The sequence below is a fragment of the Semicossyphus pulcher genome, unplaced genomic scaffold (assembly GCF_022749685.1).
Source record: "Semicossyphus pulcher isolate SPU_LCO1_2020_fin unplaced genomic scaffold, fSemPul1.0.p SCAF_20, whole genome shotgun sequence".
NCBI classification, from domain to species: domain Eukaryota; kingdom Metazoa; phylum Chordata; class Actinopteri; order Labriformes; family Labridae; genus Semicossyphus; species Semicossyphus pulcher.
Window position 1 is genome coordinate 3,776,372 of NW_027211694.1, and position 14,072 is coordinate 3,790,443.

General features: G+C 41.5%; 1 protein-coding gene across 9 annotated transcripts in view; it reads right to left on the reverse strand.

Annotated features, from left to right (window-relative positions):
* Positions 1–514: 514 nt before the first annotated feature.
* dgki (diacylglycerol kinase, iota) overlaps positions 515–14,072 on the reverse strand; it is a 79,878-nt gene continuing 66,320 nt past the window's right edge. For 3 of the 9 annotated variants that reach the window (XM_069670743.1, XM_069670746.1, XM_069670742.1), the window contains exons 22-34: positions 13,555–13,617; positions 12,550–12,650; positions 11,338–11,417; positions 11,010–11,054; positions 10,409–10,478; positions 9,685–9,725; positions 9,465–9,589; positions 9,218–9,243; positions 7,574–7,611; positions 6,934–7,054; positions 6,758–6,803; positions 5,633–5,732; positions 515–5,268 (exon numbers count right to left, since the gene is read on the reverse strand). In XM_069670743.1, the coding sequence (XP_069526844.1) occupies positions 5,158–5,268; positions 5,633–5,732; positions 6,758–6,803; positions 6,934–7,054; positions 7,574–7,611; positions 9,218–9,243; positions 9,465–9,589; positions 9,685–9,725; positions 10,409–10,478; positions 11,010–11,054; positions 11,338–11,417; positions 12,550–12,650; positions 13,555–13,617 (967 nt within the window). In that variant the 3' untranslated portion in view covers positions 515–5,157. The remainder of the gene's footprint in view (positions 5,269–5,632; positions 5,733–6,757; positions 6,804–6,933; positions 7,055–7,573; positions 7,612–9,217; positions 9,244–9,464; positions 9,590–9,684; positions 9,726–10,408; positions 10,479–11,009; positions 11,055–11,337; positions 11,418–12,549; positions 12,651–13,554; positions 13,618–14,072) is intronic. The other 6 variants (XM_069670745.1, XM_069670744.1, XM_069670750.1 and 3 more) reach the window with 4 other exon arrangements.

Sequence of the window (14,072 nt, forward strand, 5' to 3'; positions counted from 1 at the left end):
ATGTTGAAAATTAGCATGTAGCTAATGTATAGCCCTACAGAAGTGCTAGCATAGCTGTTGACTCTTTTTCTTGTTGATGTTTTGAATTAGTTTTGATGTTTTTTTAATCTTTGTTCTTTTACTTTTTAGGATTGATGCTCTTTTGATTATATTTTTAAAAGTATAACTCCATTTTTTTTTGGGTCATGTTTAATCATGCTAATCATCAGGTGGTATGGTGGACATTTTCAAACCTGATGGCAAGCCTACTGGGACAAAAAGTTGTGTATTTAAGTGCATGTGGGAATTGGAGTTAGTGTGCTGATGTTACTATGTTCATTAAAGGTTAAAAAAAAATGTTTTTTTTGGCACTTTATCTTTGCATGTGAATCTTTAGATTAGCATGAAGTCTGTAAGAAAAAGTGACACATTGATTTTAGGTTTAGATAAAAGTTTTGTGGATTAAAAACTAAGTGGTTAAGTGACTTTCGTTCCCAACAATCATTCAAACAGGAAATAAGGCCAGAGGCAAAACTTACTGCATCACAACTTCTTTTAACAAATTAATAAAATAAAACAACAAACTTCAAGTAATCCCAACATCATCATCATCATCATCATCATCATTGTCGTCATCGTCGTCAGCAGATAAATAAGAAATACAAAAGAAAACAAAAACATACACATGTCCAACCTAAGAGGAAACTCAGGTAGAAATCCTTTAAAACTATAATAATTTAATAGTTTAAACAACAATAATGCCATTTTTTTTATGCCATTACCAGAAAATAATCCCAAGGAGGTAAGAAACTGCCATGCATAACCGATAATGAGACACAGTTTAATACAAAGTCAATAGAAAGAGTGATAAGAAGCGTGTGTGTGTGTGTGTCATTCAGAGTGGGCCCGGCGTATTACCAGTCATTTCATAGAAAAAGTCACAGAGTTCACTTCCTGTCTCTCTGTTACACACTCAGGAGGGTGTCACTGTCGGCGGCCTTCTTTAAAGTCCTGCATCAAACATTTGTGGGGGGAAAGAAAAATACTGACAGGTCTGAGAGGCGTCCCTTTAAGTGTAGACAAAGAGCCGTAAGCAAAGATTGATGTGTGAGTTTGTAATGAAATGAATAAAAAATCGTTGTTCCACTTCTTATATTTAAAAGCAACTTTAGAGAGTTTATGATAGTCACCCCGAGGCCTTAGGAAAGACAGATGGTTTCAAATCTGCCGTTGAGCTTCTGTAATTATGCAGGGACTCTTGGGAGAGTAACATAATAACCCAGGAATGTTGTTCCTCAAAGAAGTTCCTCGTTTGAAGCGGTCGTTCCAAACCCACAGCTTACAGTAAAACAATCCTCTAAGCACGACTGTACATGAAAAACAAACTGACCTTCATTGGAAAAACTCACTTGAGTGCTAGACCACGCCAATGAGGGGAATTTCGTTGTAACAATTAGGTAGCAAATGGGCTGTTTTTGTGGACTGCTGTGTCTACAGGAAACTGAAAATAAAGCTCGCTGCCACATGTCACGGTCCCGTACACACATTTTTATGTGCATTTTGTCTGATTGGAAATGTTAAGTTCCTGCGATGCTTTGTTCTGTCGGTAACTTCTGCATCATCTCAGCTACAAATTCCGCTGGTCTCAGTCCAAGCAGCACTCGAACATCGTTCCAAATTAGTCAGCGCCGAGTTTTATAACAGACCAGGGCTTCCACAGGTATCACAGAGTTTAATACCCCCCCTTTTAGGAAACTTTTAAGGGGATCTTGAATAAGCAGGCACATCTGGAAGTCTATATAATTGTGGTCGATTTACAGGTTAGGTTTTACTTGTTTTTTCAGGTCTCTCATTGTATTACAGTCATGTATCGTGTATTATGTTCGTTGTTCGTCTAAAACTTTGTTAAATGTGCTGCTGTCTGTGTTACCCAGGACACTCTTAATAAAAAGGGTTTTTCCCTGGTTAAATGACTATATTAAACTTCCTCAATTGTGCAAGAACATTTCTATTCTCATATGAGGTGTTTTTTCCCGCCATAATCAAAAAATGTGATTTGGAAACACTTCAGCCGATTTAGTTCTGGTGTCATCAGCGTCACATGACTGATCAGCTGTTTTTTACTAAAATGTTCTGATTCACAATTCGTCGGTTGTTATGCACCCACAAGCTGTTATTCAAGTCTTAACCATTTGATTTTTTTTGCTACTTTTTTTTTGGGACAACTTTATTAAAATGTGCGCGTGCAGAAGCTTTATTTTCAGATTTCCCTGTGCAGGTTTTAATGGTTTAAAAAGCTGTGATGGAAACATAAAATGTAAGAAAACGACCCTTTAAAAAAGTCCAAGAGTAATACTGTGACACTAAATTTACATGTTGTGTTTTAAATCACTGCAGTTTAGAAGTCAGACGTCTACGACAGCTACATCTGAGTCTTCAGAATCTCTCCGCAAATACTTGGAGAAAGCCGTTCTTACTTTATACTGAAATTTAGTTTACAACAGGTTATATCAAAAGACACCTCACAGGGCTGTTTAAAAGTCCAATGCATTGACACACATGCACACAAAAGAAAAACAACAAGACAATCATGAACCAGCACTGAAGTAAAACTGCACATTCGATACTCCTCGGTGCTCAGTGGTCGACTATGTTAAAAACATTAATGTAATGTAAACAGAGAAATGCAAAAAGACGTCATGTATTCATATTGCATTGAATATGGCTCAGATTCTTCTTCTCTTCTTGGATAAATGCTGCAAACACACACGCACAAATGAGACACACGCTGTTATAACACCACACAGTCATGAACACGCCGCACAGAGAGCAGAGTCTCTTTCTGTAGCAGGTGTTCCTCTGTTTTCATGTTTGATATGAAATGGGCCTTATAACACACACACGCGCACACACACACACATTGAATGTGAGAAGCTTTGTCGGGTCAGGAGTACCAGAAACACACTACCCCTCTGTAAAAGTTGGAAAAGTTACAATATTAGTTTGTGACGGCAACTGAAGAGCCGGAAAATGAACAGTTTTGAAAACGTCCCATTTTTTAAACAGACTTTGGTGTGAACTCAACAATAACCTGTGTGCACTTCCTGAATGTTCAGTAACACCTGTACAAGGATTTATAGAGCTGGTTGTTCCTCTCATGTGCTTCAGTCAGAGATAGATATGACTGATTCCACACCAAGAAATTTGGATGCAATTAAATGCATCCGTTTTCTTCCGCGTGTCCGGGATCGTGGTGGCAGCAGGCTAGGCAAGGTGACCCAGGTGTCCCTCTCCTCAGTAACGTTTTCCAAATCCTCCTGGGGGAGTCCATGGCGTTCCCAGGCCAGACGGGATATAAAATCCCTCCTGGGAGCACTGTGTCTACCCCGGGGTGTCCTCCCAGTTGCCCAGAGAACCTCCAAAGGGAGGCATCGAGGAGGCATCCTAATCAGATGCCCGAACCGTCACAACTGACTCCTTTTGATGCGAAGGAGCAGCGGCTCTACTCAGAGCTCCCTCTGGATGTCTCTAAGGCTGAGCCCAGCAATCCTTTGTCTTTGTTTGATTGAATTAAGTGTTGTAAGGAAAGTTTTAGAATTCTCGTCTTGATTACCTTTAAAGCTCCACGTGGTTCAGTTTCAGCGTATGTTTCTGAATTCTTAAAACCACATTTTGCACCAGATTTTGTTAAATATCGGCGTTCTGTGCTGAAGGTTAGTGACTGTTTTAACTCCAACACAAATATTTTTTTTGGCTTGAAACACTTAAAAACAAATAAATATGCACTGGAAAAAGAATGATGTTTAACTTGCAGGATTTTAAGAGGCCTGTAAAGGTGAAAGAAGGGAATGATGTCTCCATAAAAAGCTCTTTGTGCAGAGTAGACTTTGTATAACTCAGTACTAGGGATGCACGATATAATCGGCACGTTATCGGTATCGTCCAATATCGGCTTCAAGACCTGCGCGGTGCAGCGTGATGACGTCACGTGTGTCTACCTGCAGCATGAGAGAGTTAGAAGCCAAAATGTCCGTGGTGTGGAAGTTTTTCAAAGTGTCCGAAATAGACAGCAAAGCTGCTGTTTGCAATGACTGCTCAGCTTCGGTGATGCGAGGAGGAGCCAAGGCAAAGTCTTTCAACACTACAAACTGGATTAACCATCTCAAGACCCGTCACCCCGACCGCTGTAACAAATGTGATAAGAGTATCACCATTATACTGTACGCTAATTCCAATACAGAAGAGAGTTGATGATCTCTGCTATTAGGTGTGCGGGAAAAAAATATCGGTATCGGTAATCGGCTAAATGCGTTGTAAAATATCGGCATAACGGATATTGGCAAAAAATCTCATATCGTGCATCCCTACTCAGTACATAATTATTTCACTTCTGTGCGTTCCTTTTGTCTAATTTCTCTAACTTTGGACCGTTGCTGTCGATGTTTTGTTGCAGTTTCTTATTTCCTGTTAAAGGTTCTGTGACGATAAAGTTTCCTCGTTCCTTCTTTGACTGCTGAAATATCATGAAAGCCCTTCGTGATATGGAATGTGATGTGGACGCTGAATGAATGAACATAGTTAATCATTTGGTGTTACAATGATCAGTTTGGGGGGTGTATGAGATATATCTCCGAGATCATCTCTGACACAGATGTGACACTACGTCAGTGTCTTTGGCACAAACGTTTTAAGGGATAAACATAGATAAGTGTAATATTTTCATCTGTTCTGAAATAAAACTTGAAGTTATTTTGATATTTTTCCACAGAACTCACTAATAACTGTTTTATCAACACGACTGTGTGCGTCTAACTGAATGAACGTCTTCTTTAAAACCGAAATAAAAACAAGTTTTCAAGTGAACTCACGACCTGTGACGCTGCTCAAAGTGCACTTACATCCTGAACCGGTAATAGTCCTACAATCAATCAATCACTCAGTCAATCAATCAGCACGACCAATAAATAGAATATGAATAAATAAATACAAATAAATAGTTGACCGTTAAAATCTCCTCTGCAGAGCTGCTCTGAGCTGAGTTCAGTCCTCTGGTGATTCAGAGTTAACAGAGTCTGTTCACACTTTCCTCTCACAGCCGTCTCCACGAGCGTGTGCAGAGTCCAGAGACACAGTGAGTGTTTGTGTGAGCGTGTGTGTGTGTGTGTGTGTGTGTGCGCCTCAGACAGCCGTCTCCAAGTCCTCGTGCGGGACAGATGATATGTTTTGTTGGGTGCTGAGGTAGGTGGTGAGCTCAGAGTCTCCCACCGCTTCGTCTGCAGGTGTCTTCCCCTGAATGATGACACACACAGTCACTAAAATAGAAAAGGACTGTCAGGCTGCGACTAACAGGTATTCTCATTTTACAGTAAATTAACAACTTCTTAATGAATATAATTGTCTATAAAATCTAATAAAAGAGAGAACGATGTAAATGATCATTTCCCAGAACTCGAAAGATGACATTTAAATTTCTTCAGCAGTCCAAAAAACCCAAACCACACAGATAAAACCCTCAGCTTTGAGTGACTTACGGGAAGTGTGTGTCCACAGTGAGTGTGCAGGTTTGTGGTCGTGTGTGTGAACTGTGTGCGTGTGAACTGTGTGTGTGTGAACTGTGTGTGTGTGTGTGTGTGTGTGTGTGTCTATGTTTTACCTGGAAGTTGGTCTTTTGGAGCGACGCGCCGGCCTCCACCAGCAGTCGACACACGGCGTGCTGCTTCTCTGAGGCGGCTTTGTGCAACGCAGTTTCCCCTCTACACACACACGCAAACACACACAAACACACAGATGTATCGGCGATCAGATGAGCTGTGCGAATATGCAAAGTGTGTTGACTGACAGGTAAACTGACTACAGGTAAGAGGATAAACATAAAGGAAGCTTCATGTGATGAAATATAAAGAAGGGAAAATGTGCAGCAAGCAGACTGTTACAGCGGAAATAAACCCCGACAGGATGATGAGGCTTATTAAACTCAATTCTAGCCAGATGCTGATGCTGTAACAACAAACTTTATGTATTAGCCTTTAACCTTTGAACCCTCTGGAAACGACCTTTGCAGGCTCCAGACAAACTATCCACATAAGCCGCAACAATTTGCGTCCAAAACATGTTTTTTGGGCCTCTTCTAAAACATGTTTGAGCAATCGTCAGCAGATTTGGACACGAACGTCTCCAGGCCAGGCAGACCTGCTGTAGCTGACTGTCAAAGCTCGCTTAAACGCTTTGGGCAGAGTTTATAATGCAGAAATTGTCACGATATCCTGAACGCTTTGGCAACCACATTTGGTGGACGTGTTTAGATACGATTAAAAATCTGGTGCCGTTCGGCGCATACTTCACAACACACACAGAAAAAACCGTAAGAAGGAACAAAATGTCTTGTGCCAGCGGGCATTACAAGTCTGGACTGATAATGACGGGCTGCGTTGTTGCAGCTAGGCTAATCCTGTTCAACTGGAAGAGCCAACAGAGACTTAAGACTGCTACCTTTGAAATATGGTCTATACTAGAGGTGTAGCACATTAAAGAGGGTATAGAGTACGTGCAAGAAGGTGCAGTATACGTGTACATACGGGAAAAGTAAGTGCATAGATGCATATACTGATGTGTGACCTATCGAGGTGGCAGGGTGTTGTTTTGTTCGTTAGTCCCTCTTATTTTCTTTCCTTGTGAAACCTTCCGTATCATTTCCGTCCCATTCGTATTTTTGGTTTTGTATGTAGTGTAGTGTATAAAAATTTGAATGACAAATAACAAAGAACAAAATGAAAAGTACCCAACGCACTTCTCTCTGTCCGTCAAATCCAGAAGAACTTTTGAGCCTGAAAAAAAAGAAAGAAAACAGCTTTTCAGTTGTGATAAAGCACAATCATACTTTGAGAAAAAACAATTTAACTCTTATAGAAGACTTATATATTTAAAAATGCACGCCATGCATGAGCTCCTCCTCACCCTGCTGCAGGATGTAGCTGACCACCTCTGTGTGTCCGTTCTGGGCGGCTATGTGCAACGCTGAACAACCTCCAGAGTCTCTGACCAGCAAGCTGACGCCTCGACGCACGCACTCAGACAGCTGCAGACGTTCACAAAGACAAGAGGTAAAGAAAGGTGAGGAAAATACAGATCCCTCATGTGTAGCTTCAGGGATATGAAGGGTGAGTGGAAGCAGGGATGCAGACGTGTTTTGTCACAACTTCAATGTGGGATTTTCTGCAGATGAGGTTTGAATATTTCTTTTCTCTGTCATGCAAACATACTCTAAAAATCTTGTCGATAAGGAGCTGATTCCCATAAAGAAAGAAAGAAAGGAAATATGCTGTTAGAGATGATTGTGACTCTATAAGGAGCTTTAAGCCTCGCTGTAGGCTCGTAAGAGAATCAATTAGCTGGCTTTATGCTGAGTCATTATTTTGAATCAGCTGGTGGAAAAAGCGAAGCTGAGCTGATTTGCATTTTGTTTTGAAGAAGTGACAGTTCGTCTTTTGGAAATCCCAGTGCAGTGCAGCAGACACAGATGGGTAAAACTGGTTCTGATAACAGATTCTTCCACAATCTGTGCATCTGTGTTTGTCTGTGTGTGATTGTTCTTTACCGTGGACAGATCCCCCGTACTGGCAGCTTTCAGAAGAGCTGTGAACATAAGAACAGATCCTCATGTGAGATCAGAAGTTTCCATAGTCGCACCTGTTTGTCTGTGAGCAACAACATCTTCCTCTTTTTCTAGAAGAATCTGCGGCTGGGGTGCAGAAATGATGATGAATATATTAAGGGGTTTTTTATGCTCATGTTTTCCCCTCATGCATGTGCCAAATTCAAAGTCTGGTTAGTTTTCAAGATAAGGAAGAGAAAATAGTTACAGTTTGCACGGAAGCTTTGCCTGCCTGAACTTTCTGTTTCATTTCCCCGCACAGCCTGCCCACTCTTTGTCTGCTCATGCGACGGTTGAGCTTCTTTTCTTGTAGCAGAATAATTTCATTGTCTCTGGAGCCATCTTACTCTTCTCTATTGCATATCTAGGGACAACAATGACGTCAAAGTAACTGCCTGCGTGTACCTGCGGCGTAAGAAGCTTTTACAGAGCAGGATTTCAGTAAAAGTCATTTGTAGGCAGTTAAAAATCTTTACTCATTCAAAGTGCAAAAACAACAGCAGTGGAGCCGCTTAGGGCCCTATCTCACAACCAGTGCAAAGCCGTACACACTGAGCGCCTATCTGTGCGCCCATGGGTTCGTCGGTCTTAACCTGAGGTGTGTTCAGGGGCATCAGAAGGCAGCAGAAAGCCATTGCAGCACTGACCAACAAAACCTGGTCTAAAGTCGGTGGCGCAGGATTTTCCAGCTCTTTAAACAGTGCATTTTCCAGTTCATTAAACGCAACCACAAGGGCAAGTTCACATCGGCATACACACTGCTTGCTACACACACAGGGCGGCACCTCTTGCCAAATTCCTCCGCAGAAATCTGTTTCAACAACAATAGCAATGCACCAAATTAATGTCTCTTAAAGTGAATCTGAGAGGACATTCTGATCGCCTGCATACCTGTTGCGTCCAACTCAGATAGATTAAATAAAGAGACAACAAACATTAAACTATATACAACCTTTGCTACTTATTTTGCACCCAGATTGTGTGTCTTTAAACATGCAGCAGAAGTGGAGTTGGAAACACCCTAAACGCACCACGCACTTTAGACCATGTGCCATGTACTGTTTGAACAGGGCATGAGTCATGTTAGAGGTATTTTGTAATTACATGCAAATTCCTGCAAACACTTTTGCTTCCAAACAAAGATGCAAACTTGACAAAGGAATTCCTTAAAATGAAATCTCACACACACAGTATATAGGCCGTTTTCAAGTGTGGTTTTTTTTGCAGCATAACCATGAAACTGAAAGTAAACAAACACAAAGCATGTCACGACATGTCTCCAGAGGAGGAACAACAGGTTCACTCAGCTGGAGAGTCCCAGGATCAAAAGGGACTTATTACTAACACCAGACCAGAGTCAACAAGGGCCGCAGAGACATCCGTAAACTTCTCCAACTTACCAGAACAAGTCTATGAGGAACTAAAACGACAACCCTAACCCTGAAACCACGTAGAGAATGTTTGCTGATGAAAGGATTTTAAAGGTCAGGAGTCCAAGACACAAAAACACACCCAGCTTAGAGTGAGAAGTTAGGGATGTGTGTGTGTGTGTGTGTGTGTGTGTGTGTGTGTGTGTGTGTGTTCTACCTTGCTCCTCAGACGTCAAGGGAGTACTGTAAAAAGAAGTTAAAGAAGTAATTAAACATGTTATTAACTAACATACAAAGCTATTTTTGTGCTGCTAGTTGAGACACTTTTCAATCTTTTGACATTTTTAATAAACTAAATTTAGATGCACCTGTGAAATGAGCACAGGTAAGCAAACAAGTATATTAAACGTCTGCCTTTCAGTGAGACTTTCAATGTTAAATAAAGGTCTCGCATGCTGACGTACCCAGCGGTGGGTTCCACCACCAGGTCAGGCATCCCCGTGGACGATCCCTGGTTCACCGTCGGGGCCTCGTGGTCTAGGATGAACACCTCCTCCTGACAGATCTCTGTCACAAAGTGGAGGTGCTCCTGCAGACACGGAAACACGTGCACACAGAGCATGTGAAGAAATCAGACATAAATACATCACTTCAGCGATTGTTATTCTATCGGTGTGGGTTTACCTGAGCTTTGTCGATGCGATAGAAGCGGTCAGCTGATGTAGCTGTAGAGCAGAGAGACACACGTCAACAGGAAGCACTTAAAAATATAAACAAACTTTATGTAGCAACTTTTAAAAGAGAGTTACAAAGCAAATGATAGACGAGCAAAAATAAAACACTTGAGAGTAATAAGACACGGAGCGAAATGAGCCACATGTGATAAAAGAATTAAACATTTGAATAATTAGTTATCAATTAAAAATAGCTAAGAGGGTTCTTTTGCATTAAAATAGGCTTTAAGATGTGATTTAACAGATAAAAGTCGATCCATCAAGTATTTTATTAATATTAGTTTTACTTTCCTTTTGTTGTTGTTTGAATAAACTTTATTTAAACAGCTGAAAACACAAGTTTTCTTAATGGCTTTTGTTTGTTTTTATATCGCCTGCTCAAGCATATATTATCTATTATTTTATGTAAAGTTTTGCTGAACTCTTGTCTCTTATGTCCTTTGTTAAAGCACTTTGTTATAATGTCAAGAAAAGAGCTTTACAAATAAAGTTAGAACCAATAACAAAAAAATACCACGCACCAATGAGCAGGAGGTGTAAGGGTGCATATACAAGACATTTAGCATCTATAAATATGTCCGCTTGATGGTGATATGAGTTGTAAATTAAAGCTTGCATTGATGAAGTACGATAAACAAAGCAAAGACATTTCTGTTTCTCTTTGAGTCACTTACAATCCAAGAAGCTCCAGTTAGGAGAGAGTCTGCTGCTCGAACTGGTCCTGGGGACGCCTCGGCACTCATCCTGAAGATAACAATACACTCTGTGATCTTTAACATCCTGTTACTGAGCAGTAAACCAAGAAAGAAAACTTTACGTAAGGGATTATTTGAAGAGAGAGAAAGCAAAAGAGAGAAATCCAGACGGAGAAAAGATAATAAGTGTTTGTTTTTGAGCAGCTGAACGATCAATAACAAGAAGCAGACGATCAGGACAATGAGGCAGAGTAGCTTTAACTTAACAAAATCTGAGAGAACTTTACTCAACATGGGTGCCTTTCTTTTACTGTATTTGGCTTATTTTTTCTGGGTTAATTCCTGATTTCAGAGGGTGTAGAGATCTGTTTTAATGCTTTAAAATATCAGAACTTAAAACATTTTCTAGATAAAACAACATTAGAAGAAAAAATCTGGGAAAAAGTCCTTAAAAATTAGAAACAGAGATATAAGGTATCAAAAAAAGGCAGATTTAAGAATCTAAAATAAATAGCTTGTGAAACCTGTTAAATAAATAATAACCAAACTTCCTCAACAGACACCCAAAAGTTGTATATACCTGATAGTGCACTCTGTGGCCAGTAGATGGCGCCTGGTGTAAGTCCTAGCAAGCACAGCAGACAGGTTTCAAGGTTAACAAACAGCCAAAGCATTTACAGCAGAAACTTCCACAGATGTTAGCTGGGTTAGCCCCCCACATGAGACACAAAGAACGGCTCTGCATTCCCCCCTCGTGCTGGTTACTTATCCGTCTATAAATAGAGAACTAAGAGAGGAGGGTGACACTGCAGCAAGCAGCATGAAATAATGATGATGACGAGGAAGAGGGGAGGAAGAAAGAGGAAGGAATGATGAGCATAGTGATGACGGTGAAGGGGGGAACTTGCCTCTTGTAATCGGTCTATGTAGAGTCTGCATGTCTCCAGGTCACAGTCGCCCCTCACCACCACGATGCCCACTGGGATAGCTGCAATACACAAACACACTTTAGAGCATTAAAATAGCACAATTACTGCATTTAACTTGTGGGAAGCAGAGACGAACTACAGACATTTTTTAGCATTCATTAGGAGTCGTTTGTGGCCACCTGGTGAACTTAAAGAGGGGGTATTATGCTGTTTCACATATTAAGACATATATATAATGTTACAATGTTGGACGTCCAGACTAAACGTGGGTGAAGTTTCACATCTGTAGGTAGAAGTATGTCGGAGTAATCCCTAGACTTCTCGGCTCAGTCTGCAGGCTGCTTTGTGACGTCACAAAGTGCAGGCTTCGCAGAGCTTGCTAATCAGAAGAAACTGGGCTTGTAGGGGCGGGGTTTCTTAAAGGGACAGAGCTGACTGAGTCGTGACAGGCAGAGGCTGGATGCTAAGCCACTCCACAGGTATGACATAGTGAAATATGAAGCTTTAAATTAGCATAATACCCCCCTTTAAGTAAAATATTAACCCTTTTGGCTCTGTTTTTGGTCTCCTCCATCTTCTGAGTGAAATATCTGGTTCTTTAGCTTCTAAATGCTCCACTATGTTCATAAGCTAGCTGCTTGTTTTGTCTGTCAGCTGTTTGCTGCTGGATCAGAAGTCTTCAGTGGGTTTGTTGCTGAAAACATACCGTCTGGAAACAACACTAAGGTGAACTTCGGTAAAGAAAGGGAAACAGCTAGTGTGTCATTTCTGCTGCTAGAGGTCTCGCACTCAAAACAATAACAAAAGAAGTAGTTTGATGATGTCGTGAAGTAGCATGGCATCATGGGAGGTGTTGTCTTGATTGTTAAACAACCAACAGTTTGCAGACTTCCTTTCTGACTCTGACGTATCATCTGGTGTTTCCTGTGTTTATCTGGGTACTGAATATTGTTGGAGCCATACGGGATGATGTCAGTACACATCTCAACAAGATACATAACATAGGTCTAGTTTTTTATTACATTTAAAAGCAGAAATGTTACTTATTAAAAGTTCTGGCTGGAAAACCAAAACATCGAGCTGAAGATGCTAAAATGCTCCACAGAACTGAGAGGATGTTATGAAGTGGGAGTACACACACACACACACACACACACACACACACACACACACACACACACAGAGCCTCACAGATATCCCGTAGCCGCTCTTTGTCGTACTGCAGACGGTCGTACTCCTGCAGGCTGATGCGGTTCACTCGAAGACGCAGACGATCCGGGACAGCGTGAGGACTGGAAAAACACACACAAAGTTCATGTATGTGCACGGACGCATTCCAGACACGCCCAAACATATACGGATGAGGACACATGCATACATGCACTCACAGACGCACACAGACAATGACACATACATCAAAATGACTAAAAAATGTTCTTCACACTTCCAGTTACAAACTTTTATCTGAGGTCAAGTTTATAAAGTTTAGCTGACATCTGACGGTTTGTTGAAAATAGCGTTAAAAGAATTAAACTCTCCACGCACGGCAGAGCTTTAAGATAAACGGCTCTGCTGTCCTGCTGAGTTTATTTTAAAGTCTGTTTGTGGGCAACAATGCCTTCAGCGAGGATGGAGGCTGATGAAGGCAGAATATTGACGTCAGAAATGTGGTGGGCGATAAGCAAAACTATGACAAACTTTCAGCTGTTGGTAAATATTACCCAACAACCCGGCCTTAAATAACTAAAGAATAACCTAAACTGCAAAAGAACACAAAGGGTGTCAAACTAAAACACATTACGTAAACATCAAGATAGTTCTTTTACGTTCAAGCAAATTCATGCAACAGCTTTCCAGGGGAAGGGCGAGGACACGACGTGAGTGCAGACGACAGGTGCAGGTATGTTACAGTCAGGGATTACAGAGGCAGAGACATCAAGACAAGAAGCACATTAAAAGGTGGAGAGGCGACAGCATGCTGCCTAACAGACTCTCTCTCTCTCACAGCCCATATACAGTATAACAAAACATGAAGTGACCTTAAACACACAATAACAGTCGAACTTGAGACATGAAACAGCAGCGACTCATCCGGCTACACACACACACAGTGACACACACACACACACACACAGTGACACACACACACACACACAGTGACACACACACACAGTGACAGAGGGCTCAGGTACTTACACAGAGAAGGAGTCTGGGGGAGCAGAGAGGCGGCGCAGATCAGCTGCACACACCTTCTGAATACTAGCGCCGCACACACACACACACACAAACAGAGAAGAGAGGAGAGGAGTGATGATGGCAGAGAGGAGGAGGAGCAGAGACAAGAAAAAGAGAGGAGAAAAGGAGACGAGATGAGGGGAAGGAGAGGAGAGGAGGAGGGAAAGCAGTGAAAGGATAGGTGATAAGGAAACAAGAGGAGAGGAGGGAAGATTAGGGAGAAATGAGAGAGAGAGGGGAAAAATGAAGAAAGGAGACAAGAATAGGAAAGAGGATGAGGGGAGGAGATAAGGGGAAAGATAGAGGAAGACGGGAGGAAAGGAAATATATGGCAGTAGCGGAGAGGTAGAGTAAAAAACAGGATGGAAGAGGAGAAGAAAATGGGGGGAAACGAGGACGAGTGAGGGCATGAGACAAGGAGAGGAGATAAGGGAAGGGGAGGAGATTTGAGGAAAGGATGACATGAGGAGAAGAGAAGG